The following is a 26,290-nucleotide window of genomic DNA, read 5'->3' as shown; positions in this document are numbered from 1 at the left end:
GACAAGCCACTCACTAGGACTGAACGACAGATGGAAAATTTCTACAGCAGCTACTCAAATCCAGAGGGAGGACAGGACACTCTCAGAACAGACCAGTTTGACGCATGCCTCCCACTGGGGACCAAGGGAAGTAGTGAAAAGAGACGGAGATGAGGACAAGAGTTGGCAGCAAATTAATACTTTTTTAGTTATCATTTCAAAGATTAAGACTGAATTACATGGGCTTGACATGCAAAGGTGTAAGCACATTTAAGATAATTTCAATTTACTTAGAAGCTCATGGTAAAAAAAGCAACCTATCTTCGATATCTAGGTTGTAAATACATTCCCTTTTAAACAAGTATTTTTTGAAAGGCTAACACAAAAGGTTCAGGTTACACTAAGCCCCATGGGGCTCAATTTTCATGGGAGAGGTATCAAGAACACAGGTATTCCCTTAAAGATTTCTGTTTTCTTATTGCTTCCCTGGTTCAGAGTGTCTCCTTTCAGACACTCAGAAAAATTAGAATTTTCACTAGTTCTCTCAATGTGAGAGTATTTATTCTCTGACTCACAACTAACTTTTCCTTTCCTGGAAAAGTCCCTAATAGACCTGAAAGCTAATTCCTCCTCCTATGCTCAGACTTATTGGAATTCAGGCAAAAATAATTGCTAAAAAGAGTATGCTTACTTCTAGAAAAGGAAAGAATACATGTAAAAGTCTAACCCCAAAGCTCCTTCCATTTGGTTAATACCAAAGCATCCCCTTCCACTCTGGTTAAGGAGTTTTAGAAATCAAGAGTTTTGAGTAGAGAAAAACACTTAACAGTGGTAAAGAAGTAATAACATTAGTATAGCAGTTAGCACAGAATTTTCAATATCAGAGATACTAAGTACAGCAATTACAATGTTACTACATAGTAACCCATGCACTTCACACATTCAAGAGCAAGTATAAACCCCAATTGGGGGTCACACTCTCTCCCTCTCTTCTCTGATTTAAGGCCCTTAATTCTGATGCAAAGATGTTCTCCTGCCTACAAAAAGGAAAAAAAGGATTTCGTCTTGCCTTGAGCATTTCATGATCACCAATGAGAATCCATCCACCTGACTGCCCCAAATTGCTTTAGCTCTGTTACAGGGAAACTGCTGTGTGGTTTCCATCAGGTGGCATAAACTCTAGAGTAGAGCAGTATAAAGCCCTTCTCAACCCAGTGCTCCAGGAAAGAATTAAGCCCTAATGATCAAAGCATCAGTTTATGCATGTAACAAATCAACTTCTTTACGACTTAGAATGGCGTAAGCGGTACATCATTCTTAGAACTGAGAAAATAGTCACTCCAAGTATTTGAGTAGTCTCAAGAACCCAGTTAGGAAAGGCTATTCTAAATAATTACCCCTGATCACCTAGCATAACATAAGCCAGGATCCAACTCCTATATCCTGAGACAGAGAGGGTGCTCTGAATGTGTGCATAGTAAAAACCCATGAAAAGCCATAGCTATGTTACTGGGAGAGTGAATAATAAGCTCTCTGGTACAAGCAGTGAGGAGGGGGCACAGGCTCACAGTGCCTGTGCCTAACTCCTCCTGTTGGCATGACTGGTCACATCTGGGTGTACTTCAAAACACCTAGCCAGTCTGACGAAAAACTGCAATGGCAAAAGTTCTAGCTGAAGAAGGTCCAACTGCCCTATCTCCAGTACAACCTTGTTTATACCACTCCCTTCTAATTCGGAATCTCTGAAAAGTACAAACACCATATGCTCTAGAGGTTCTATTCTCTGACTGTCTTCATATTCCCTTTGGCTAGTTTCTATGCTACATGAATCTTAAACAACTACTATCACAACATTCCAAACGCTGCACCCAGGAATCCACAAATTTTTGATTTGCTGTTCATTAATGGCTTGTAGGAACAGCAAGATCACACTGCCCCAGACCACCATGCCACAAAGGAGTTGGGGAAAAGTTATCACTTTGGCCATACAATATAGAAGTGTGACTCCTTTATTACCGTAGAACTAGGCAAGGACCTATGAGGGGACCTTCCTTTAACAGAATGAAAACACTGTTTTATAGTCTAGCCAATGACCTTTCAGAGAACCCAATCTTCAACATTTCTAGGTAACAAACAGAGACGATTCAGCAAGTGACAAGTAAACTTAACTGGGCAGAGAATGAGAGCATTTAGAGTTGCATTTCTCTATTCTGACTTTCAGCAAAGCATTCTCATTTCTCCAGCATGTCAATCTCATAGCTATAGTCCTTTCTCTGCATTTAAATTTCCTGGTTAATAACCTGTCAGATCTCTATACAGCACTAAACATTTAAATACCATCACGAAATCAAGATATATAAGCTGTGAAAGGAGGGAGTATTCCAACTATTTTATTTTAATTTTAATTTCTGGTCCTAGAAGTCTATCCTAATATTAAAAGGTATTCTGGACACCCCCTCCTCCGCTCCCCCATACACACCTTCCCATGCTCCTCATGTTAGAACAAATATAAAAGAGATTTTCTCTTATTTCTAAACGAGGCCACAGGGTCCAAGAGTCCTGTTTCCCTATACTAATTTATTCCCTAAATTTGTTTCTGTCAAAAATTTATTTTATTTTATTGGAAAGCTTGATTCTTAATCAAATACTGCCAACATTACACAGATTTTAACAAAAATCGATCTAACTAAAAAGTTAGATCGATTTCTAAAATCAAATGAACTTTCTGGAGCAACCACTTTTTTTAGGAAATACCGAACATGAGGAACCATCAAAGTAGATTTAATATCCTCAGAAACAAAAATGCTATTATATGAGAACAGAATATTCTACATTTTCATGTTCTAAGTCAACTACCCTCACTACTTTAAGCAATTGCAGTTCTGCGCCAGACTTGACTAGGCTGTCCCCTGAACTTGGGCAGCTCACCAGAAATATCCCAAACACGCACAGTCTGGTCCAGGCTAGCTGATACAACCAGGTCTTCTGAGGGGTGGAACTGAGCACACATTACATAATGGTTGTGCCCCGTTAAAACACTGCAAGAAGAAAAAAGAAAGACAATGCCAAATTAGAGGCAGGAATCAACAGACTCCTACACACTAAATAATATTCTCTATATTCAACAGGTGCAGATCTAATTATACTTTTTTTTGAGGCAAAGGCAAGTCATCCTAACAATTCTGAACTCATAAAAGCAAGGTCAGCTGTTCTAACAGCTCTCTTTTTACCTCTAATGCTTTAGCATTTAATATTACTGAGACTGTACAACTTTTCTTAAAAACATATTAAAGTGTCAAAATAAACGGAATCTTAGTAATTTATACTGGAAACTATCTGTTGAATTTTAGTAGAATATTTCTCTTAAATGGTCCTTTCATTTTCATGGAAAGCTTGAGACCCAAACACATAGCAAGATAGAGGTCTAGACCTTGACTCAGGTTTCACAGAAACAGAAGTGAAAACCAGCTAGCAGTTTTGTTTTAAAAGCCTAGCTATATGACCTTTCTCTGGTAAGAAATTATCAGAAAATCCAGATTCATACACTACTTATGAGATTGCTTCTATATTTATCATTCTGCATGTAAAAGCATCTTACAGATACAATCAGTAGTTATTGTCAGCAGACACTGCCCACTAGAGAAGGGAGATGACTGTTCTGAAGAGAAGGTGATTATAAAAACATTAGGAAGAATGAGGACACTTTTTGAACCCTCTGTCCATTGCTTTACCAGACACAAGTTCTGGACTGCCAGTTCCACACTCGGATGGTCTGATCGTCTGAGGCACTCAGAATCCAAGGATATTCCTGAAAGATATTCCAGATAAAGGGTTTGACATTTAACCAAAGTATCCTTTCAGACTCTTGTAACCACTTCTCTCTTTGGAGGGAGCATTCCATTGTCTAACATCTCCACTACATTAATAAAAGAAATGCTGCTTCTGATTTAATTCAATATAACCCTGAGTGCTTTTTTTTTTTACAGAAGGAAACAAAGCAGGAAGGTCAACACTACACAGATCCTAGAAGACCCACTCTGATAACATAATTCTGTTATCAAAGCATGGGTTCTTGAGGTACAAGATGATTCCTATATGGAAAATGAAGAATGTTCTAAACCTAGAGGCACCATGGCTACTTACATGATGAAAAAACGTGGTGCGGATGTAGTCTAAGTGCCCGAGCAATGTGAAGAGACAACGCCGAAGCTTGTAATTCCAAACCTGCAAAGAGAGAAGTACAGCTAAGGAAAGGACCTGAGGATCTTAAGACTCTAAAAGGCTGGGATTTCTCAGTAAACAAGTTTGGATTTATATTTGGGCATTTCTAAATAGGTGGGAACTGTGATAGGGAATGTTGTTTGAGGTTGCAGGGAAAAAGAACAAGAATGAAAATGTAGGTTATCTAAATAGCATGTGGGGAGGAAAAAAGGCAAGGCTAGGGAAAACATACAACTAAAACTATGGAAAAGGTTTTTTCTTTCTTTGGGGAGAAACCATCTCTATTTAATAATATGAGACGAGGTGCTCGATCCTTCTGAGGAAGCTAAGACCGTGTTGGGGTGAGGCCCTCACTTCATCCGGCAACTAGCACTGCCTGCACCATGGCCTCCGTCTCAGAGCTCGTGTGCATCTACTTGGCCCTCATCCTGCACGACGATGAGGTGATGGTCATGGAGGATAAAATCAATGCCCTCATTAAAGCAGCCAGTGTAAATGTTGAACCTTTCTGGCCAGGTTTGTTTGCAAAGGCTCTGGCCAATGTCAACATTGGGAGCCTCATCTGCAATGTAGGGGCTGGTGGACCTGTACCAGCAGGAGGTCCTGCCCTCTCCACTGCTGCTGTCCTAGCTGAGGAGAAGAAAGTAGAAGCAAAGAAAGAAGAATCTGAGGAGTCCAATGATGACATGGGCTTTGGTCTTTTTGACTAAGCCTCTTTTGTAACATGTTCAATAAAAAGCTGAACTCAATTTAAAAAATAAATAAAATTTAAAAAATAATAATATAAGACAAGATGCTTATCTAGGCTTAACTTAAAACTCTTTCTACTGAGTAACTGTATTCTCAGCTTGAATACAGATCTCTTAGTGCTTTATCTATCGTCTTTGCTCAGGATAAAAAAAAAAAAAAGGACAGATACCATAACTCCAAAGGAAACAATAATGTAACATGGCATCATCTTCTCTCAGACTCTTAACTTGGTGGCAAATGATGCCAAACATTCATGATCTCTACTAATCTACCATGTAAACAGACTTTAACTCATTACTATAGAAAATATTACATGCTCTGTTAATGGCTGAGCAAAGCAGAGAAACATCATATTCAGAAATAAAGTTGAGTCAACTATCAAAGTATCAGGCATCAGTGGGCACAACTGAGGAAGACACCAAAATCAGAACCATAAATGTAAGATAACTCATGCTCCTCATCCAAACCTCTGCCCCGTTCAAAGTACAAAAATGAGAAGTCATATGCATTTTTAACGTTTAATACTTGTTTAAGTTTGTTACTATTCTTTCTTCTGTTTTACTTTAAAATTTTTTAATTTTCTTTTGTAAATTAATTTAAAAAGTAACAGCATTTTCCGTAACAAATTCAAACAACCCAAAACTATGATTGTCCAAATAAGAATATAAGCTTCCTAAAGGCAGGATCCTTATCCCTGATGCTCAACACTATACCCCTAGCATATAATATAGTGGCTAATACTTAGTAGGTGCCCAACAGGTATGTGTAGAAAAAGTAATAACGTGAAAAGTGAAAGTATGCCAATATCCACCTTCATCTGTTGAATCATCTATAAATAAATGCGCACATATACAGCAGAGTTGGAGTTTCACACAAAAATTAGGTCAAATCATAAATACTATTCTGTAGTCTTTTTCCCCCTTATAAAGTTCAGTGTTCTGAATTTTCATATATCTAGCTTCAAATCATCTTGACTCCTTTACAGTCCTCTATCAAACTCCAGAATTCTGAATTCTTAAAGAACTATGAATTCTTAAAGAACTTTGTAGACTCTGACCATTTGCTGGGCTTCCTATCTTAGTCTTCGTAAATCTGGATATAGTGAACAATGATAATCCCCCTTTCATCAGAGAAATATAAATTAAAACCACAGCATGATAGCACTACATACCTACCTGCTAGCAAAAACATCCCTTAATTTACTAACAGCTTTATTGAGATATAATTCAAATCCCATATAATTCACCAATTTAAAGTATAGAATTCAATGGTTTTTAATACACTCAAGGTTATGTAACCACTGCAATCAATTTGAGAACAATTTATCACTCCAAAGAAAACTATACCCATTGGTAGTCACTTCCCATTTCTTCCCAACCCTACCCTATCCCTAGACAACCAATAATCTGTCTTCTGCTTTATAAATTTGCCTACTCTAGACATTTCACATAAGGGGAAGGTAACTCCTTTTTAAACATATTAATCACTTTGGAAAAACTTTGTGGAAGTAAACAGAACAAATTTTGATTTTTTTAAATATAGGTGCAAAGTCTCTGGCTCCAGCTTTTGCCTTTACCACAGTCAAGCTTCTTAAAAGAAATACCTGGGGTGGCTCCATAGTGTCACTATATAGCACATCTGCTTTACGCAGAAGCTCCTGGGTTCACGCTCCAGGTGGTGCCACGGACCATACCCCAGCTGCGCCAGGTCTCTGGGGCAACAGGCCCCCCGGGTGCACCTGGCCCCTGGCTGTGCCTGGCCCCGAGTGCCCCAGGCGCCGGGTGCTCGCCCCGAGCAGGTGGGAGAAGATGCCCCGCCTTCAGAGATCCAGTTCTTAAGGGGAAACGGCAACATCCATAGGTCAGGGGTGGGAGAGGGAGAGAGAGGGAGAGAGAGGGAGAGAGGAGAGAGAGGGAGAGAGGGAGAGAGAGAGAGAGGAGAGAGGAGAGAGAGGAGAGAGGGAGAGAGAGGGGAGAGAGGAGAGAGGAGGAGAGGAGAGGAGGGAGAGGGAGGGGAGGGAGAAGAGAGGAGAGAGAGAGAGAGAGAGAGAGAGAGAGAGAGAGAGTGCAAGTGTGTGTGTGTGTGTGGGCAAGTGTGTGTGTGTGTGTAGGTGGGTGGTGGGGAGGAAATTAAAGAAGGGGGAAAAATGCCTATATTCTGTCTATCTATGCTTCCTCGCTTCATATTAAAGTGCTAAGATCACTAATGCCTGCAGAATAAGCAATACAAGGGTTACTCGGTCTTTATATCTTATTTTGACTACTTTCTCTTTCCCAAAATTCTCTCCTTCCTTGGTGTCCGAAAGGCTTTTGCTTCTCCCTCCTGATCCATCTCCAACCTCTCAAATCATTCTTTCCTATACTAACTCTACTTCCTCTGTCTTTTAAATAAGTTTGTTTTCTCATCCAACATAATCCTGAGTGATATGTACTAACTACTTCTGTTTTGGCTCCCTCCTTCAAGATGACAACTCCCAAATATATTTCCAGTGCAGACTTATCTCCACGAGACTGTGCCTCAGGTAACCCAAACTCATCAGAGCCAAGATGGTAATTACCCATCTGCTATGGAATGAATGTGTCCTCTCCAAAATTCATGTTGAAATCCTAATGCCCAAGGTGATGAGATTAGGAGATGAGGTATTTGAGAGGTGCTCCTAAGGGTGGAGCCCTCAGGAATGGGATTAGTGTCCTTATAAGAGAGGCCCTAGAGATCCCTTGCCCTCTGCTACCAAGTGAGTACAGAGCGAGAAGTCAACCATCTGCAACATGGAAGAGGATTTTCACCAAACCCTTACTATGCTGGCAACCTGATCTTGGACCTCCAGCCTCCAGAACTATGAGAAATAAATTTGTGTTGTTTGTAAGGCATTTATTTTGTTATAGTAGCCCAGAGTGAGATACCATCCTCCTCTACTCCGGAAAACTGCCTCCTCTTGTTTTTCCTTTCCTAGTTAATGGTACCCCTTCTATCCAGTGACCTAAGCTAGAAGCCTGAGATAAAGTAATCTCATTTATTTTCCCTTACCATCTCTCCAACACCCATGCAGCAGATTTACTGATTCATTTCCTTAAGTGCTTACATCCATCTTTCTATTTGGAACACTACTGCCTAAGCTCAGGCTCTATTTATCTCTACAGTTTCTAATTGGTATCTGCGTCCAGTCTTACCCAATTCATCCAATCTTTCTCTATACTACCACCCAAGTAATCTTTTAAAAAAAATGTGTTAATCTGATATCACTCCTCTACTTAAACCCCTTTAATGGTTCTTCGTTATCTGTATAACATACAAACTCCTGAACACTGCAGACTTCATGATCTGGCCCTTTTTCTCACCATTTCTCCAGATTTTACCCCCACAAAAATAATTATAGTTTCTCAAATGTATCCAGCTACCTCATGCCTTTTTGTACCTGGATTGCCCTTCCCTATTTCATTTTTGTTATCTCTCTATTGTATCACTTATTAAACTGTGCAACTATTATTTGGGTACATATTTATCTCTTCTATGAGAATAAAAGCTCCTCGAGAACAGAGACCATTTCATATTCCCAAAAAATAAAAGTGTCTAGTACACAGTAAACATTCAATAAATTTTGCTGGATAAGTGCTCTGAATAACGTTGTCAAAAGCCTGAGCTCTGTATGAATAAGATGTGCTGTTTTTCAGTTCCTTCCACAATTTGCAAACTCCACATCCTCTGTTTTTTATTCCCAGTAATGACAGACTCTCTGTACCTTAATCTTATAGTCATCTCCTCCAGAGACAAACAATGGCTGCTGCTTATGAAAGTCAATGCCTCGCACTGGACCTGGGGAAGAAGGCAGACAAAATATGTCAAAGAGAGCTATGCTTCCTAATTTCTAAGGTGATTCTTATTCAGGATCTTCAGTTCTACCCCATTCTTTAAACCTAAAGGAAGCAATGTCAAACAAAGCTTAAACTACTCTAGAGGACAATAAATACTTCTATTATTTTTTTAACTTCCTCCCAGAAACTATTATCTTACCATCATGTTCATCAAACTTGTCAATGAGGGTACACATCCGATAGTCCCATAACTGGATGACCCCATTGTGTAAACTGGTCAGGATCCAGGGTCTTTTGGGGTGAAAACTGAGCCCTGGGAAAAAAAACAAAGAATAATCCAATGAATGAAGTAAGCCCAACAATGTCACCTCCAGTCCATTCTGATAAGAAAAAGGAACAGTTAGGTTAATTCTAGGTTCATTCATTCATTCACTAGATGCCAGAAATTGTGAATTTAAGTTATAAGGTGCTGGATTTTTATTATATTCCATTAAATATGTTTGGGTTTTGCTTTAATTTGCAGTTAAGTAACTTGGAATCAGTCGGTCCTTTCAAGGCTTGCTCTTTAAGTTTTGTTAGGGTAGGTCCACAGCAGCCTTTAGTGTAGGTCTAATTTAGCACCACTCTTAAGGCAATACCCTTCTGAGGTTTCTGTATGATGCCTTGTAGTATTAGGAGGTCTTTCCATCCTGACTAGTAGGAACACAAATTATTCCCAGCCCTATGTGACCTCCAGGGAGTTTCCACCTTCTCCAGTGGTTCTTTCCCAGGCTTTGGGTTCTTTCTTCACATGAATGAGATTAGCATTCAAAGGCCTGACAGGATCCCCAGCAGAACTCTCCAGTGTTCTCTGAGCAGCTCCCTCTTCTCTGGTATTTTGCCCAGCAATTCTGTCTTGGCGTCCCTGAACTCTAAACTCTATCTCCTCAGTGAGACCATGGAGCTCTTCCCACTCCCTGTACTGCAGCCTGGAAACTCTATCCAGGTGGTAAGCTAAAAATAATCATAGGATTCATGCTGTTTATTTCCCTTCTCTCAAGAAGCCTCCTGCACCGTCTGTCATCCAATGTCTGAACACCTTCACTTTATACATTTTGTTCAGTTGTGCAGTTGTTTACGGTAGGAAGGTAAATCTGGTCTCTATCACTCTATCATGACTGGAAATGGAACTTTAAGAAAGTAAAAACTGCCAAAAGTTTGGAGTGTATCCTTTCAAATTTTTAATGCAGACTATATTATTTTACAAAAATAATGATAACATAACGTTTTTCTGCAAACTTCTTTTATCACTTAACTATATGGCGTAGATCTCATTACATTTAAGTATTCAAACAAAACCTCATTCTTTTTAACAACTGCAAGGTACAAATGTGCCTTCTTAAAATTATTCTACTGACAGGCATTAAATCTTTTTCCTAACTTTTCCACCTGAAAATAGGGCCACAAGGAGATACTTCAACACACAGCCTATTTGCATTACTACTGCTTTAGGCTAAAGACCTGGAAGTGGGATTGTTCAGAACACGGTATGTGCATTTGACATTTTAGTAGATATTATCTGACTGCAAAAAGAATATATAAATATACATTTCCTGAAGGTATCCATTTGCAGACACTGGACAACGTGGGATGTTATCAGTTATTGTTTTGTTTATTTTATTAATCTAATACCAAAAAATAAAGGTATTCTCATCTTTTTTTAAATATATCTTTCATTCTAGTGAGTTGTGTGATATTTTCATTTATTTATTGAACATCTACATTTCTTCTTCTAAACTGTCTATTTTTCCATTAGCTTGTTTACTTTTTCTTTATGATACATAAGAACACTCATTAATAGATTAATAGAACTCTCAAATATACTGACAACTTTTCCCCCGACTTTCCTTCTTTTATTGCCCAATAAGAAATTAAGAGAAGAGAAAACACAAAGATTATAAAGACCCATTATAACCATCCTGGAATTCTTAATGGTACTCTTCATGATCAAGATTCCCACAAGACTTAGAAACTGCTCAAAATCTATTCTCACATTAAGAATGGCCTCCGGTTTTTGAGCTGAGTCTATGCCAAGCACTATAACAAGCACTTTTAATACACTTTCCCATTTTAATTCTCTTTATAAGAGAACGTTAACTATTCACATTTTACAGATGAAGAACTAGAGATTTAGAAATGTTAAGTAAGTCACTCAAGGTCATACACCTTGCTAATGGATGTTTCAGCATTCCAAAGCCAAGCTCATATGACTCCAAATGCCAAGTTCCTAACCACTTAGCTAAGCTGCATCTTACTAAATATTCAAGATATATATTTTTTCCAAATCTCAGAAGACCTTACTTCTCTGCCTTTACCATTCTAAAATTCTAAAAGACTACTGCTGCAATTTCAGTCATTTGCCCTTCACCCTCATCCACTGATACTCCAGAGTTACCATATGTAGGAAATAAAAATGCCTAGTTAAATTTAAATTTCAGATTTAAAACATAAACAATACAGACTTTACTGGGATTATAGGCCTAAATGTCCTGTTTCCAGATAAGAAATAAAGCCCAGTGGAGGCACTGGATGTTGATGTGGTGCACAAAGGCCTCCTTAAGTGAGGTAGGTAGCCAGTGTTCATTTCCGAAAACGTTATGGACTTGGATGCGTATTACAGAGGTTGAGACTCAATCCCCAGGGACACTCCCTACAACACAGTCATCGAAAAGCCAACAGGTAACAGGGCCTTGGGGGCAGAGGAACAAAAGTAGAGAACACAGGCCCCAGGTGAGGAGGGTAAGGGAAAGAATGGGGAACGGGCCTAAAGGATCTCCCGAGGTGTGAGAACCATTACAGGTACATCAAACTCCGAGGACACGCCAAAGAAGAGCGAGCTGGAGAACCGCCTGCCAGATCTAACCTCCCTCCTGTCTATGTTCCTTTGGGTTCGTTCCGTGGGTCCAATTAGGCCCACAGGTCTACCTTCTCTCTTCCTCCGTGACAGCGCCAGCCCTGACATCCAGCTACTGTGTCCCCCCCAACTCCCACCCCCACTTTCTCCTCTACTACCTTTGACCCGGGCGCTCTTGGTCTCGAATTTGGTTAGCATCCTTCAGGTCTGCGGCTCCGGGCTCTCAATCCGAGCACCGCCACTCCCTGCGGCCCTCCGGTTGCCTCCACGTCAGCGGCCCTCAACCGCGACTCCTCCCGGAAGTTCCTCCAAACACAAGCTTCCGGTCTCTGAAGCTCCGGGTCACAGAGACGGCGCTAGTGTGGGCCTAGAGAGGCCACAGCCGGACTGGAGGAGAAGAGAGGCTTCCACTTCGCGGAGAGGCAAGATGGCCACGGCTGCGGGCAGCTTTGTGGCTAACCTGGGAAGTCCGGGTCTTCTTCACCTTTTGTCTTTCTTCGCCCTTCTAGCAGGTGAGGCCTCCCCCACTCGTAAGCTCCACTCTGTAAGGAGAACCCTCCGGATCGGCCCAGCCGCGAGCTCCGCCGTCTCTTCTCGTTCCCGCTGCCCCTCTGTTCCCCGACCCTGGAAATCCGCTTTCTTTTTCGTTCCCACAACAGAAGTTCCCCCTTTACGTGAACCTTAAGGTCCCTTCTCCACCGCAGCACGTCGGGTCGCCCCATTTCCTCTTGCAGGTCTCCTCCTGGACTTCCAGCTCGACTTTCCCACTTTATCCTGATGCCTCCTTTTCCCCAGGGCTCCAGCCACCCCACCCACAATCAGAAAGGACAAATGTCAAGAGTTCAGCTTCCTTCCCAAAGCTTTTAGACATTTCAAAATGAAGCAGCATCGTTCATTGGGTGCAATGCAGCACTTATAGGAAAGTAGATTCCTCATTTCTTTGTTGATTCCACCATAAACCCACGTCTCTATACTTTGCCTCAGTTTGTCTCATCAGTAAAGTGAGACAAAGGTAGGATATGGGTACTTTTAACTGCTTAGACGGTGAAATAATGGTTAAGGAACGTAAGGCATTTATAATGTATATAAGTTTTTGCTTACACGCAAACATTTATTTTCTGGTATGTGGTTTTCTAGTTTGTCAAGCCCTAAAATGCAAATGTGCCTGTATATAACCATGACCATACATTCCCCCAAAGGAGAAACTGTAGCCGCCCCACACTATGGGCACACATAAATGAGCTACCAATGTTAGAGTAACTGACAGGTGTGTGGCATAAATTTTCTCCCAATTCTGTTCAGACTCCTGAAAAAATGTCTCAGAAAAATTATTTAAATTGTAGTCTATACTCCTAGACTGGACCCCTTTTATTAACTAATTAGTAATATACATACAGGATAGAAAAGTAGAATTGTGGTCACCCATGCAACCAGAAGCTGGTACATCTAAGGTTAAATGTATTTCCTTTGACAAATGAAATTTTCTCTCTTTTAGCTTCATTGTCAGTTGCTCTACGTAGAATTTGTAATAGCCCTTCTGAGGCACATAGCTGGGTGTATTTTATGTGTTCCAATAATGTACCCAAGAAGTGAGAAGACTGTACATTAACCCCATTTTAGAAAGTATGATATACCCAGGCCATACAGTGGGCTGATAACAAGATGGAGGCTAGTACTATCATCTCTCAATTTTTTCTAACACTTTTATCTTCTGATTAGGTCTGTGCAGGGGAAATTCAGTGGAGAGGAAGATCTACATCCCCTTAAATAAAACAGCTCCCTGTGTCCGTCTGCTGAATGCCACTCATCAGATTGGCTGCCATTGTGAGTTGGGGTTGGAATTTGTGTTTATGGCCGTTGATATAAAGATTCAAGTCCTTGAGCATCTCAGCACACAACTTAGGCTATGTGGGTGGGAGCTGGTAGAGAACCTTTTGTCAAACGAGGCAATATAATTAGAGCTAACATTTAGTAAATGATGCATACTAAGCTTCTTACACATGCACCTCATTTAATCCTCACAACAACCCCATGGTGTAGGTTCTATTATTATCTCATTTTACAAATGATGAAACTGAGTGAGACTTAAAGAAGTTGAGTAACTTTTCCAAGATCATCCTGCTATTAAGTGATGAAGCCAGGATTTGAGCCCTGGTGGTCCAGGTTCCAAGCCACGACTCTTAACCACCTAGTAGATCAATAGGAAACTATACTGTTTTCTGAGGAGAAAGAAATCTCATTCTATGGAGTCCATTTATCACCTGCCGTCTGAACTGTTTGGAATCAAAGTGGGATTCTTTAAGGCAGTGAACTATTTGAAGAGAAGGCATTGATAAAGCCAAATAGTTGTAAGGGGGATTAGTAAAGCATTTGGATTTGTCTTTATGCTTTGTAAATGTATTTCAAAATGGTACCATGACAACATGGCTATAAAATTATGAAAAGGGAAAAAGTTGTGATCTGAAGGCTGAATCCTAGTTCCTCTTCTGCTTAACTTGCTATCTTTAGATTTTATTCTTCTGTGGATAGTAGCTCTGTCAGAACATAGTTTTGCAAGTAAGCAGGACACAGAATCAGATCTTGGCTTCTTCATTAAATTGGTCACCTCTGAATTTCAGTTCACTCCTATAAAAATGGTTAGAATATACCTGCACAAAGCTGAAAGTCAGACAACCTTTAATAGTAGATGTTTATTGATGATGCTAAGTAGTACTTTGTGATTTTCTGAAACTTTCCAATTTCATAGGAGAAAACTGGGACAACTGAGAAGTGAAAGGCAGTTTCTACTTTTCTACCCATCCTTCCCAGACTATATTCTTATGTTCATTGTCCCATGTCTCTGCTACAGGAAGTGCTGGAAGTAGGTTAACTGGTTCCAAACAGTTCCAAATAAGATTTTTGTTGAACTTATTTCTTAAACTGGGTTTGTGGATAGAAAGGAGCCGGTCGATCGTGGGCTGAGATCAGACTGCTGATCTTGCTGAAACTCCATTTTATTGCAAAAGGCTAGGACCCCATCCTTCTGGAGCTGGCCTCCAAGATATCCCCTTTGGGAATGAGTCATTCTGCTGCACGTTCTTAGAGCAGCCCTGTGGGAAGCAGAGCAGTAGCCTCTAGAGATAAAGCCAGGTGCCAGTATAAAAAAAACAAGTGGGGAGGGGCTGGACTCTGGCCACTTCCTCATTAAGATCTTATTTCTTTTTCAACCTCCTCATTTCTGAGTCTTACTTCATCATACCTGCCAGTCCTGAGCAAGCTACACCCTCTTTAATTAGGGTAGCTAGCATGATAAAATTAAGAAGAAAGACCCATTTTTTCTGATTATAATGCTCTGTTTCTCTTGGACCCTTTTAAAATACTTAAAGGGCTTATGTAGGTTTCTTTCCTTTCCTTTCCTTTCCTTTTTTAATTTGTCCCCACAGTATGAGATAAATAGGGATGGAAAAGTTCTTTGTTGAAGGCGTAGAGCAAGTAAGCAAGTTACTTAAGACTACAGTCACTCATTTGAGCCCAGATTAGAATCTAGGTTTTTTCAGTTCAGTGTCACAGCTTGTCTTCTTCCTGTCCTCTTTGGAGCTGAAGTTACATATTTTTTATTTGCCAGACTAACTTTTCCTTTTCCCATGTTTTAAATGTTGTGGCAAGGACTCTTATCTTTTATTTTACTTAGTACTGCCATTGGTAGGCAGAACTTTTTTTTCTTAAGAGTTTATTTGAGCCAAACTGATGACATATGCTTGAGAACAAGTTCTCAGATCTCAGATGTTCCCAGGTTAATCTTTACTAAAGTTATTCCAGATTCTGATAGCCTTTTGTATTTTATTATTGTCACTATTAACATGAACTTAAGTATTTGGTATATGTAAGACATAGTTGAATGTTGGAGACCTGCTTCCATGTCTAGATTTTACCGGATCCCATGGAAGAAAAATACTACCTGGCTGGCAGTCTGAAAGTGCTTATGATTTTTGTCTCATGCAGGTTACAAGTATTTCAGTGCCTTGGTCTAGAGCCACAAGTCTCATGCTTGGCTGTGTGTAATAAAAAACCACAAGTGGCGTGTTTTGAAAATACACATACCTGGGCCTCACCTTTTAAAGATTTTAATTTAGTAGATATGAGATAAAGCCCAAGTATCTATTAAAACTCCAAAATGATTCTGATACACAGCCCAGGTTGAGAACTACTACTCTAAAACAAGTTATGAATTACACATTTATGTTTGGGGAGAAGACTTATGGGGAGACAGATCACTAAGGACTTGAGAGGGATGTTACTACATAGAACTCAAGGTGATCCATCCTGTAGTGCAGTGCTTCCTGATCTTTGTCATGTCATGAGGCACATAGAAAATGTTATTTGTACAGCATTCTGACACATACAGAAATGGATGATATTTGTAGGGTATCCATTCATAGGGTAGTGGGTGAATCTGCTCCTGGCTGGGGTTGACCAGTCTGGGGTCCTTGGAAACACTAGGTCCCCAGAAATGAAGGGAATCAATATCAGTACATCTCTGGTCCATTCAAGGCTCCTCAGTTGGGAAGCTGTGTTCTAGAGACCTCAGAGTTCTAGATAAAATTTACCTAAAACTGGCCAAAAGCAGGTAAAGTTATTCCCAAATAGGGCAAAGGAATTGAGATCCAGGGAGGCTACTGAGGCCAACGGAATCTTCACATATATTTTCAGAAAGGAAGATTCAGTACTAGAACAATGACCTAGAGATTTAGAGCCTGCCATTTCCTGGAGAAAATACAGGTTTGACTGCTTTGGTGTCTGCTGTCATAGAATCTTGTATATATGGATAAATGATATTGAGAGAAGAGGGCAAGAAAATGAAAATCACAGAACCTTTCTGACCTTTAATGAATAAGACCTCGTGAGTAGACTTCTTGGGCTCTTTTGTCTTCCATTTCCTCCAGGTAGCCCTCAGGTGTAATGGGAGCCTTTCAGCTCTTTAGTTTGAGTCTAGACATTGCTGCATTTACCCAAATGTCTTGTGACGTGTTTGGGGTATAGATGATCTGATCTGCAGAATCAGTGAGGCAAAGTCTAGAGCTTTACTTTGACCCATTCTGTCCTGGCAGCTTCCATTAGCGGGGACACAGGGGTTATCCATGTAGTGGAAAAAGAAGAGGACCTGCAATGGGTGTTGACTGATGGCCCCAACCCGCCTTACGTGGTTCTTCTGGAGGGCACGCTCTTTACCAGGTAAGAACTGCATGTACCTGCTGGAAACTGCATGCAGAGAGGAGGAAATTCAGTGAATAGTCCTCGCACTTATGAGTGAAAACTTGCTTTGGCTGCCCTGGTTTGATCAGGGCAGGGGATGGGGTGATCCTTAGAAGAAAAGATGCACCATCAAAAGGAAACATCTTGGTGACCTTATAAGTAGAGCTCTAGTGAGTAAGCACCCCAGGGAGGAAGATGGATTGTACAGGGTAGATGAGATTAAGCCTTGAGCTCAGATGGAGTCATAGTCCCCTCAGAAATCAGAGACTGAAATGGAAGAAATGAGTCAGCAGTTTGATTCTCCTAGTTTCTCATTTGTTTCCATCCTTGGGGACAGGATATTGGGCTACCTGACAACCCTCTTGTCTTCCTTCATGGCATTCCCTCCGTGTCGCAGAAAGGTGATGGAGAAGCTGAAGGGGAGCACCAGTCGAATTGCTGGTCTTGCAGTGTCCTTGGCCAAGCCCAGTCCTACCTCAGGCTTCTCTCCTAGTGTGCAGTGTCCCAATGATGGGTTTGGTAAGAGCCTCCAAAAGATTGAGGGAGCCTACTGTCACCCAAAACTCACTGTTGTATCAGTCTCGTGTCTTTCTGTGGCCGGGGAGTGGGGAAGGAGATCTTTCTGTCTGTCTTGTGTCTGTGTATAATATGAGCAACTGACTCCCAAAGAGAAAATAATGTTTCTTTGTCTTTGCCACTTCTGCTTTCCCTTCTTCTAACTCTCCATTTTTTCTTTTTGTCGCATGCTCAGATCCCTAGTTGGCCAGCCTAAGGCTCCCTGATACTGGTGTTTTATTTTACTGTGGGTGGTGACAAGGTGACATTTGCTTCTTTGAGTTCTCCTCTTGTAGAACTCTTATTCCCAACCCTATGATATCCTATCCTTCCCCTTCACCTGGTCTCTAATTGCTAGGTGTCCCAACATCCCATCCCCCTCCTCCCATTCAGGTGTTTACTCCAACTCCTATGGGCCAGAGTTTGCGCACTGTAGAGAAATACAGTGGAACTACCTGGGCAATGGCTTGGCTTATGAAGACTTTAGTTTCCCCATCTTTCTTCTTGAAGATGAAAACGAAACCAATGTCATCAAGCAGGTAATGACTCTGCCAGCTCCTAGCAATTCCAGTTAGAGAATTATTTTTTAGCCTCTCCTCCTGTTCAGAGAGTGTTTCATTCTCCTAGCACGCCCTTTGAAAGACAGTTGCTTCAATAAGGGCCAAGTTTATTTTTCTCATATTCCCCTCCGTCATTTCTCTCTTATCTTGATAGCATTAAAGGTTTTTAGACTGGAAGAAAATGTAAAAGGTATTTAATATGACACAAGGTATAGAGCCCCAGTTAAGAACCCACAATATGATTTAAAAAAAAAACATTAGGAATTGAGAGATTCAGTTCAATAATTTCTGAAGTTCTTTTTAGCTCTGATATTCTCTAATTCTGATCTACCTTCTTCACTTTAACACATAGAGCGGTTAAGAGATTTGTCCAAAGTTACATGGTAAATTGATGTCCAAGCTGTCTTGAATTTGAGTTTTGATCTCCAGTTCAGTGCTGTTTACATCAGACTACATTGGGAACAGTAGCTGAAAGCTCCCAATTGGGCCAGGTCCTTTAGTACAGGGTAATTTCATCTGCCCCCAAATAAATCATTGAGTCTGTGCCCCTTTGCACCTCTTGACAAGGTTTTCCCTCTGACCTTATAGATCCTGTGTTTGTACCTGGACAACTATAGCTCAGGGACAGATGAGGGAGTAGCTTCAGGATCGAGCTGGGCCCTCTTTCTGGGAAGTATGGGAGGGACTCCACAGCTAGCTGCCTCAGCAGGTTCCATTTCCCTTTCTAGTGCTATCGAGATCATAACCTGAGTCAGAATGGCTCAGCACCAGCCTTTCCACTGTGTGCCATGCAGCTCTTCTCACACATGCACGCTGTCATCAGCACTGTCACCTGCATGAGGCGCAGCTCCATCCAGAGCACCTTTAGCATCAACCCAGGTAGGACAGATCTGAGGCATGCTGGGTGCATTGGGTGGGAATAAGGGGACCAAGCCAAGGAATGTTGGGAGACCATGGTAGGGAAGGAATGAGCAAAGGCAAGGAGCACTACGTGGGAGAAGTGGAAACAGTTCTGAACAATCGCAGCTTGTCCCAGAAGTGGACGGCAGCAGAGAAACCGACCTGGAGCAGTGGACATAGAGAACATGACTCAACAGAGTCCATGGGGCACTAGTCAGGTATTCCATGCCTTCTTTTTACTTTCTTTCTTATATATGTTGATGTTTCACTGTTTGTGTCCTGCTCAGAAATTGTCTGTGATCCCCTGTCCGACTACAACGTATGGAGCATGCTTAAGCCTATAAATGCATCTGGGACAGTAGAGCCTGATGACAGGGTTGTGGTGGCTGCCACCCAGGTAAGTATTAGTCCCTGATCAGGGTGGGCAGGGCTGGCACAGAAAAGGCTGGCAGGCCTCTTTTGGGCATATCAAGTTTCAGAGTTGTTACATTGGGGAGCTTCAAATGGAGAGGGATCTGGGCCAAGAGACTCCTGGTTTTAGCCATCATTCCAAGACATGAGTATTCTCTTGGCTGGTACAGGAAAGGGTGCCTGGGGTTTGGTCCCAATTTTCATTTTCAAAATGTACCTCCCTGCTTTTTCTGCTGGATCCAGCTGGACAGTCGTTCCTTTTTCTGGAATGTGGCCCCAGGGGCTGAGAGTGCTGTTGCCTCCTTCGTCACCCAGCTGGCTGCAGCGGAAGCTTTGCACAAGGCACCTGATGTGACCACCTTGCCCCGCAACGTTATGTTTGTCTTCTTCCAGGGGGTAAGGGCTCTCTGGCCAGGCGGAATGACAGAGAATGGGGTTGGGGTAGGGGGTAAAGGTGAGAGCGGCCGTTGTTTGGGTAAAATCTCAACACTTGACCTAAGTTGTTATTTAGCAGATTACTTCTGGATATGTCTCTATGTGTTTCCACTTCAGATTCCCCTATTTTAGGACCTGGAAGTGGTATACTGCCTACCCCTCCTTCCCCACTGATGCCATCTACTTGAGGCGTCCTTTGGACCCTTTATACTATCTATCCAGGAGCCCTGAAGCTCCTGACTCCCCCACTATCCCCACAGCCTACCCCTGGAATGAGGGAACAGCAACTGTGGCTGAGTTGGTGGAGGTATGGGAAGGGCAAGAAGCAGGCATAAAGCAGCTGATGTTTGCCTTGGGCCTTACTGCGGCTGCTCTACCCATTTCTAGGCTCAAGAGTCCTATGATACATGTGATGGATGGTCACAACTAGGGAGTGGGGTAGGGAGGAGGTCACAGTCACATGATTGCCTAAGCTAGCCAGCAGTTGAGATGGCATGAGACAGTAGCCTTCATGCCGAGAGCTTTGATGATCTGACCTCAAGGAACCGAGGCTACTTTAACTCTTTGGAATCTCTCTTCCATTTCTCACCATCGCTGCCCCTCAGGAAACCTTTGACTACATTGGCAGCTCGAGAATGGTCTATGATATGGAAAAGGGCAAGTTTCCCGTGCGGTTAGAAAACATTGACTCATTCGTGGAGCTGAAGCAGGTGTGTAGCATGTGTCCCCACCCCCTTCTTTCCTAAAGTTTCCTCCTCTGTTGTCCTCACTGTTGTCCTCACTACCTCTTCCCTTGACTTTTCTTCTGATCCCACTCCTTTCTCCCAGGCATGGGTTGGAACGGGAGACTGACTATAAGTGTTGCTTCCTCATCCTTCTCCCAGGTGGCCTTAAGAAATTCACTAGAGCTTTGGATGCACACAGATCCCATGTCTCAGAAAAATGAGTCTGTACAGAACCAGGTAATCTGAGCATCTCTTCCCCTCACTTCCATTTTCAACAGCTCAGAATATGTGTACCCCCTCACCTTGGCCCTATTCCCCAGCAGCCCCCAGGACCCATGAGACAGGACCTTAGGTTGGGTGTTGACTAAAGGATGAACACCATGGCTGTTACAGCTCCCCAGGAAGAACCATGAGTTCAGCTCATGTCACTGGTTCCCTGGGATGGGTAGTTCTCTGATCATCTGGTGCCTAGCAAACTATCGCTGCCTGTCGAAGACAAGGCAGTGACTGGCTCCCTGTTGTCCCCTGGGTTCAGTTGTCCAAGCTGCGCTGCCCCATTCCTGGCATGTCAGACTCCTGACTGAAATTGTCCTCCACTTTTGTCACTTCTTGTTCAAGCCCCTTCCACTCCTCAAGGTCCAGCTTTAAGTCTCTTTTTCTATGAGGTCTCTTCGTGCCGCTCCAGCTCCAGTGACATGCATCTTCTGCTCTGGGCTCCTACAGCACTTACTGACTGGATTACTTATTTTGTATAATTATTTGTCCTCCTAATTCTGCACAACAAATAATAAGTGAAGCATCTACCGAGGATAAAACAGTCCTGAAGATAGTGAGGTTTACCTATGTGAAAAACACAGGCTTCTTTCTTCTTTGTGTCATAATTTAAAAAGAATGGTGGGTGCTGCAGGAAATTCAGAGGACTCGATCCCAAAGTGCTTGAGGAATTTAGATCTAGAATGGCTTCAGGTAACTCCTCAAGCTGGGAACTGGAAGTAGAGAGCATTTTAGACCTAAAAGAGACCTCCCGCTTGCCATTCCCCATAAGTTGATCCTCCTCACCGCCCCCCAGGTGGAGCATCTCCTGACCACACTGGAGGAGAGTGGTGCTGGTGTCCCTGCTGTCATCCTCCGGAGGCTGAACCAGTCCCAGCCTCTCCCACCATCTTCTCTGCAGCGATTTCTTCGAGCTCGAAACATCTCTGGTGTTGTTCTTGCTGACCACCCTACTGTCTTCCATAACCGGTAAGAGTTACCTAGCCTGCATCCTCTTCTTGGAGAGAATCTGCTCTGCAGTTGGGGATCCATAGAGAGAAATGTCTGCTGTGTCAAGAAAGATCACTCTCCTTTCCCCATATTACCCTCTCAAAAACCTCAGGTCAATTTTGTGTTCTTTAGTCAGTGGCCTCTCTACAGCTAAGCTGATCCCCTCATTTGACTTATACTCATCTTACAAAACAATCCTCACCGTAGCCCTTTCCTGCACAGTCATTCTCGCCTGTGGTTCCACCTCTCCCAAGCTCCCCAGCAGCCTGAATTCTCCAGGGCTGCCGGCAGAGGGCATCATCTCAAACAAAAGTATTGGAATGATGATGGGGTTCTTAAGGAGTAGGACAGAGAACTGTCCCTGTTTAGGGCCCACCTGAGGGTGCCACAGACAATATTCTGAAATGTTGCATGTTCTTGCCAAGTGGTAAGTGCATGTGGTTCAGTGTGAGGGTATAGTGTTCCCTACAGTTGAGGGAGCTCCAGAAATAAGGGGTAAGGCCTGTTAGTCACCTCTCTCCTGGTCCTAGGCACCCCTAAATTGTTCCTAACTTGAACCCTGGGCTGATGGGACTTTTTACTCCGGCTGGACTGCTAAAGCCCCCAGCCTCCCTTTCCCTCTTCCAACAGGCCAAAGGAGTTTCTGAGTGAAAATGCTTAAGCTCTGGTTCTCTGGCCCCAGGCAAATAACAATTTCTCATTTATTTTGGACAGTTCTAATGCATAGAGTCAGCTATCTTCCCCTAGTTTGTCATCTGCACCACTTTGGGGTGAGGGCTGGTTCATCATTTGAACATATTGTGGACTTATGTGGCTGACTTGATTTTGTGTGTGTCGTGGGGGGCGTGGCATTTATCAATGGTAAAGGCTGAGAGCTCACTCCTCTTAGCCCTGCTTCTAAGATCTCTCTCCATGGGGCTCCCCAAGTAGTGTCAGGGTAATTTGACCCAGTGTAGTACTACATATCCGTGAACAGATGTGCTAATTTCTCTCCATTCCCAGCCATCCTTAATATAAACATTCACTGAAAGAGTCAGACAATTGCTCTGATGATGTGTGGCAGGCTTCTCTGAAAAGTCATCTTAGCAGTCCTCCTATATCTGCAGCCCAAACAATATAGAAGCATCTCTAGTGTTTAAAGATATCCTAGGGAGGAGATTCCTACATTCTGACCTCATTCACCCTTTCTACCTTGTCTGTCAGAAAAGTCTAACCACTCCCACTCTGACTCCTACCTCTGCATTCTTCACACCTTCTTCAATATGGGATCCTAATGTCTCTTCCCTTCTTCCTGGGTGATAAAAAATGAGATACCAAGTTGCTGCGTAATGGGCATTTGAGGGAGGAAAAGGGTAGGGCTGAGTGTAGCCAAAGCTCATGCTGGCTTTCCTGGCAGCTATTACCAGAGTATTTATGACACTGCTGAGAACATTAATGTGAGCTACCCCGAATGGCAGAGCCCTGAAGAGGACCTGAACTTTGTGACGGACACTGCCAAGGTAGCACTGCCCTGGGCTGGGTGGGAGCACGGGGAACACAGTGAAGATGGTTGGAATGTTACTGTTTGGGGTTAGAAAAAGTGGGCCATTCAGTCCCGCATCCTCGCCCACCACAGGCCCTGGCAGATGTGGCCACGGTACTGGGACGTGCACTATACCAGCTTGCAGGAGGAACCAAGTTCAGTGACAACATTCAGGCTGATCCCCAAACAGTAAGAGCAAATGGGCCCTGGCTCCTTTCTCAACAGGCCACCCTATCCTTTATGTCCCTTGCCTGTCTCCTAAACCTTGGAATTCAGCATGCCTGCATGTCCCTGTGAGGATACCCGACACCCCAGAGAGCTCTCGGCCGGGCTTCATCTGCATCTCGTGAGCCAGCCACTGACCCCCACCTGAGAGTCTTATCTGGCCACTCAGGTTGCTACCCCATGGTTGAATCTCCACTAATAACTCTGTCCCTGGGCTCCAAGTCACGAGGTTCTTTCTTCTCACTGTCCCAATCCTAGGTTACCCGCCTGCTTTATGGCTTCCTGGTCAGAGCCAACAACTCATGGTTCCAGTCATTCCTCAGGCAGGACCTCAGGTCCTTCTTGGGTGAGCACCTGGTGGGCGTGGGGCCTTTAAGCAACAAAACGTGTAGAGAAAAAGTCATCATTTTGGTTTAGTTTTCATTTTTTTTTCTTTTTCCTCTATTTTTCCCCCGTTTCCCTTTCTTTCCCTTGATATTTGTTGGATCTTTTTCTCTTAACTTTCTCTTCTCTGGCTTTGGCTAGTCTAAGCTCTTCCTATCTCTGCCCATTTACGCTGCACTTTCCACCGACCAAATCCTTCTCTGTTGTCTTCAATCAGGTGACGGACCTCTTCAGCATTACATCGCTGTCTCCAGCCCTACCAACACCACTTACATTGTCCAGTGTGCTTTGGCAAATTTGACTGGCGAGGTGACAGACCTTACCCGAGAGCAGTGCCAAGATCCAAGTAAAGTCCCCAATGAAAACAAGGATGTGAGTGGTAGTGGGTTTTGGAGGTGCCCCAAGGGTCCCTTTCTCTTGGGAAAATTGGAGGATCTTCTAGGCCCAGTTGGACCCAAGGGCTTGAGATGGAGAGGTGGAGGGATGTAGCCCTCTGAACTTGAGTGTTAAAGAGGCAGTAACCTGGGTGAAAGGGACCATCTGAAGGGTAAAGGGAGTGAGTGAGAAAGGGTCACTTCAGCTGTACTCTGGCCTGTTTTCTTGTGCAGCTGTATGAGTACACATGGGTTCAGGGCCCTATGAACTCCAACCAGACAGACCGGCTTCCCCGGTGTGTGCGCTCCACGGCAAGACTGGCCAGGGCCTTGTCCCCTGCCTTCGAACTTGGGCAGTGGGGCTCTACTGAGTACTCTACGTGGACTGAGAGCCGCTGGAAAGACATCAGCGCCCGGATATTTCTGATAGCCAGCAAGGAGCTTGAGGTGAGACGGGGGAGGAGTAGTGGCAGAGATCTATTTGATCTCTTTCTGTTTCCTCTTGTCTCATACACCCTTCCACCTCCATTTGCCCCAGGTTTGCCACAAGAACCTACTATAGGTCTGTCTGTTGTCAGCCAATATACCCCCATTAGGAAACTCGTCTTCACTGATAGGCTAAGACTGTGTTCATTCTGGGGATATGCTCCCATAGAGGACCATGGAGATACTCTTTACCCTCTGGTCCCCAGGTAGCCCTTCCACAGCTCCACTCCCACTGGCAGTACCACCTGGCATAGCTGGGATGAGTCAGCCCAGTGTTTATCGAGCACTTGTCACATGTAAGTCAGTAATGTAATTGCCACAAGAGAATCAAAATTAGTGGATCTTGCCTTCAGGATGCTAAGATTACTTAAAATTTAAGTAATAACAGGATTGAAGCAAGAACAGAGGTACTGTACTTTTCAAATGGGGAGACTGAGTCGAGATTGGGAGATATTGTCTATGATCGTTCAATACTTGGTACTTTGAGACAGCTCCAGAATATCCGACATCCTGGCTCCCACCCCCAGGCAATTACCCCCACTGCACTGAGATAATCTGAGAGCACCTCTCTTCCCCCTGCAGTTCGTCACCCTGACGGTAGGCTTCGGCGTCCTCGTCTTCTCTCTCATCATCACCTACTGCATCAATGCCAAAGCCGATGTCCTGTTCATTGCTCCCCGGGAGCCGGGTGCTGTGTCTTTCTGAGGAGAACCCCAGCTTTTCCTGCCAGCTCTGCGGTTCACTTCCTAGATCATTTGTCCCTCTGGGACAGAAACCACTAGTTTGTCACTGGAACCTCTCTGGGCCTGGCTAAGGCTGAGATTAACATAAAGAAGTGGAACTGCACAAAGGAGACAGTGAGATAAACAAGTCCCCTCCCTCCCCATCTCCCCCTTCTGTTCTCCTCTTCCCCATTTCTTCTTCTTCGCCCCTGCCAGCCTCTGGGATGACAAATAGAAGCTTTTTGCTCCTATTTAACTCCTAGTTGCCCACCCTAACTTACCATTCTTCAGGATCCCTCTTCTACGCTTTCCATTCTACCCTGTACTTTTCTCTGCTCCCCTCCCCACCCCTGTACCTAAACACCTTCCTGACCAGGAAGGACATGAAAGGTTGAATGCCAGGAACAAACTACAAGGAAGCCCTTAGGAGAAGGACAGGGTGATCTGTGGGCTGAGCCTCCTGTCTCCCTCTGACATCCTGTCTCCAGGCCCATAGATGGCACATCAGGGTAGGTGTGCTGCTGGGTGGGTATCCCACCTCCAGCCCACAGTGCTCATTTTTATTAAGCTGTAATATCTATTTTTGTTGTTTCCTTTTTCCTTTTTGTGTGTGTGTGTGTGTGTGTGTAAATATATAAATAGCAACTTTCATTAAAATAGACTATCCCACATGACCTGTTATACTTCCCAGGCACCCTTGTTCAGTGACCCTGGACTGGAAGTTACAGAAATGTTACCTCGCGTGCTGTCTTCTGGGACTCCAGAGGCCCAGGAAATAAGGCTCTGTCAACACCAGCTGGCGTCCTAGAAGAATGGCTCCTTCTGCCCCCTCAGAGTCCTG

At 43.2% G+C, this 26,290-nt stretch overlaps 3 protein-coding genes across 6 annotated transcripts in view; 2 read left to right on the top strand and 1 right to left on the bottom strand.

The window, feature by feature from the left end:
* COPA (coat protein complex I subunit alpha) overlaps positions 1–11,971 on the bottom strand; it is a 41,660-nt gene extending 29,689 nt beyond the window's left edge. For both annotated transcript variants that reach the window (XM_039839962.1, XM_039839963.1), the window contains exons 1-6: positions 11,814–11,971; positions 8,962–9,075; positions 8,690–8,763; positions 4,123–4,203; positions 3,711–3,787; positions 2,908–3,017 (exon numbers count right to left, since the gene is read on the bottom strand). In XM_039839962.1, coding sequence (XP_039695896.1) covers positions 2,908–3,017; positions 3,711–3,787; positions 4,123–4,203; positions 8,690–8,763; positions 8,962–9,075; positions 11,814–11,853 — 496 coding nt within the window. In that variant the 5' untranslated portion in view covers positions 11,854–11,971. The remainder of the gene's footprint in view (positions 1–2,907; positions 3,018–3,710; positions 3,788–4,122; positions 4,204–8,689; positions 8,764–8,961; positions 9,076–11,813) is intronic.
* LOC120584283 (60S acidic ribosomal protein P1-like) lies at positions 4,569–4,947 on the top strand. The gene has a single exon (XM_039839967.1). It carries the CDS (start codon positions 4,584–4,586, stop codon positions 4,908–4,910), a length of 327 nt encoding a protein of 108 aa, XP_039695901.1. The 5' UTR covers positions 4,569–4,583; the 3' UTR covers positions 4,911–4,947.
* A 6-nt stretch (positions 11,972–11,977) lies between the features above and the next one.
* Positions 11,978–26,282, top strand: NCSTN (nicastrin). Of its 3 annotated transcripts, XR_005648003.1 has the most exons (18): positions 11,978–12,167; positions 13,375–13,479; positions 16,743–16,866; positions 17,225–17,406; positions 17,836–17,981; positions 18,731–18,881; positions 19,190–19,299; positions 19,557–19,709; positions 20,354–20,458; positions 20,633–20,710; positions 21,543–21,715; positions 23,133–23,235; positions 23,352–23,447; positions 23,742–23,829; positions 24,085–24,239; positions 24,476–24,688; positions 25,310–25,958; positions 26,141–26,282. XR_005648003.1 is itself a non-coding variant. In XM_039839965.1 (17 exons), the coding sequence occupies exons 1-17, from the start codon at positions 12,083–12,085 to the stop codon at positions 25,430–25,432; spliced, it is 2,130 nt and encodes a 709-aa protein (XP_039695899.1). In that variant the 5' UTR covers positions 11,978–12,082; the 3' UTR covers positions 25,433–26,120. The 3 variants fall into 3 exon arrangements, 2 of the variants coding, with proteins under 2 accessions (XP_039695899.1, XP_039695898.1); XM_039839965.1 differs by lacking the exon at positions 26,141–26,282 and having other exon boundaries at positions 17,285–17,406; positions 25,310–26,120; XM_039839964.1 differs by lacking the exon at positions 26,141–26,282 and having other exon boundaries at positions 25,310–26,120.
* The last annotated feature ends 8 nt before the right edge of the window (positions 26,283–26,290 follow it).

This window comes from Pteropus medius, unplaced genomic scaffold, assembly GCF_902729225.1.
Source record: "Pteropus medius unplaced genomic scaffold, Ma_sr-lr_union100, whole genome shotgun sequence".
NCBI classification, from domain to species: domain Eukaryota; kingdom Metazoa; phylum Chordata; class Mammalia; order Chiroptera; family Pteropodidae; genus Pteropus; species Pteropus medius.
The sequence above is the reverse complement of the archived record's forward strand: the minus strand, read 5'-3'. Positions and strand labels throughout refer to the sequence as shown.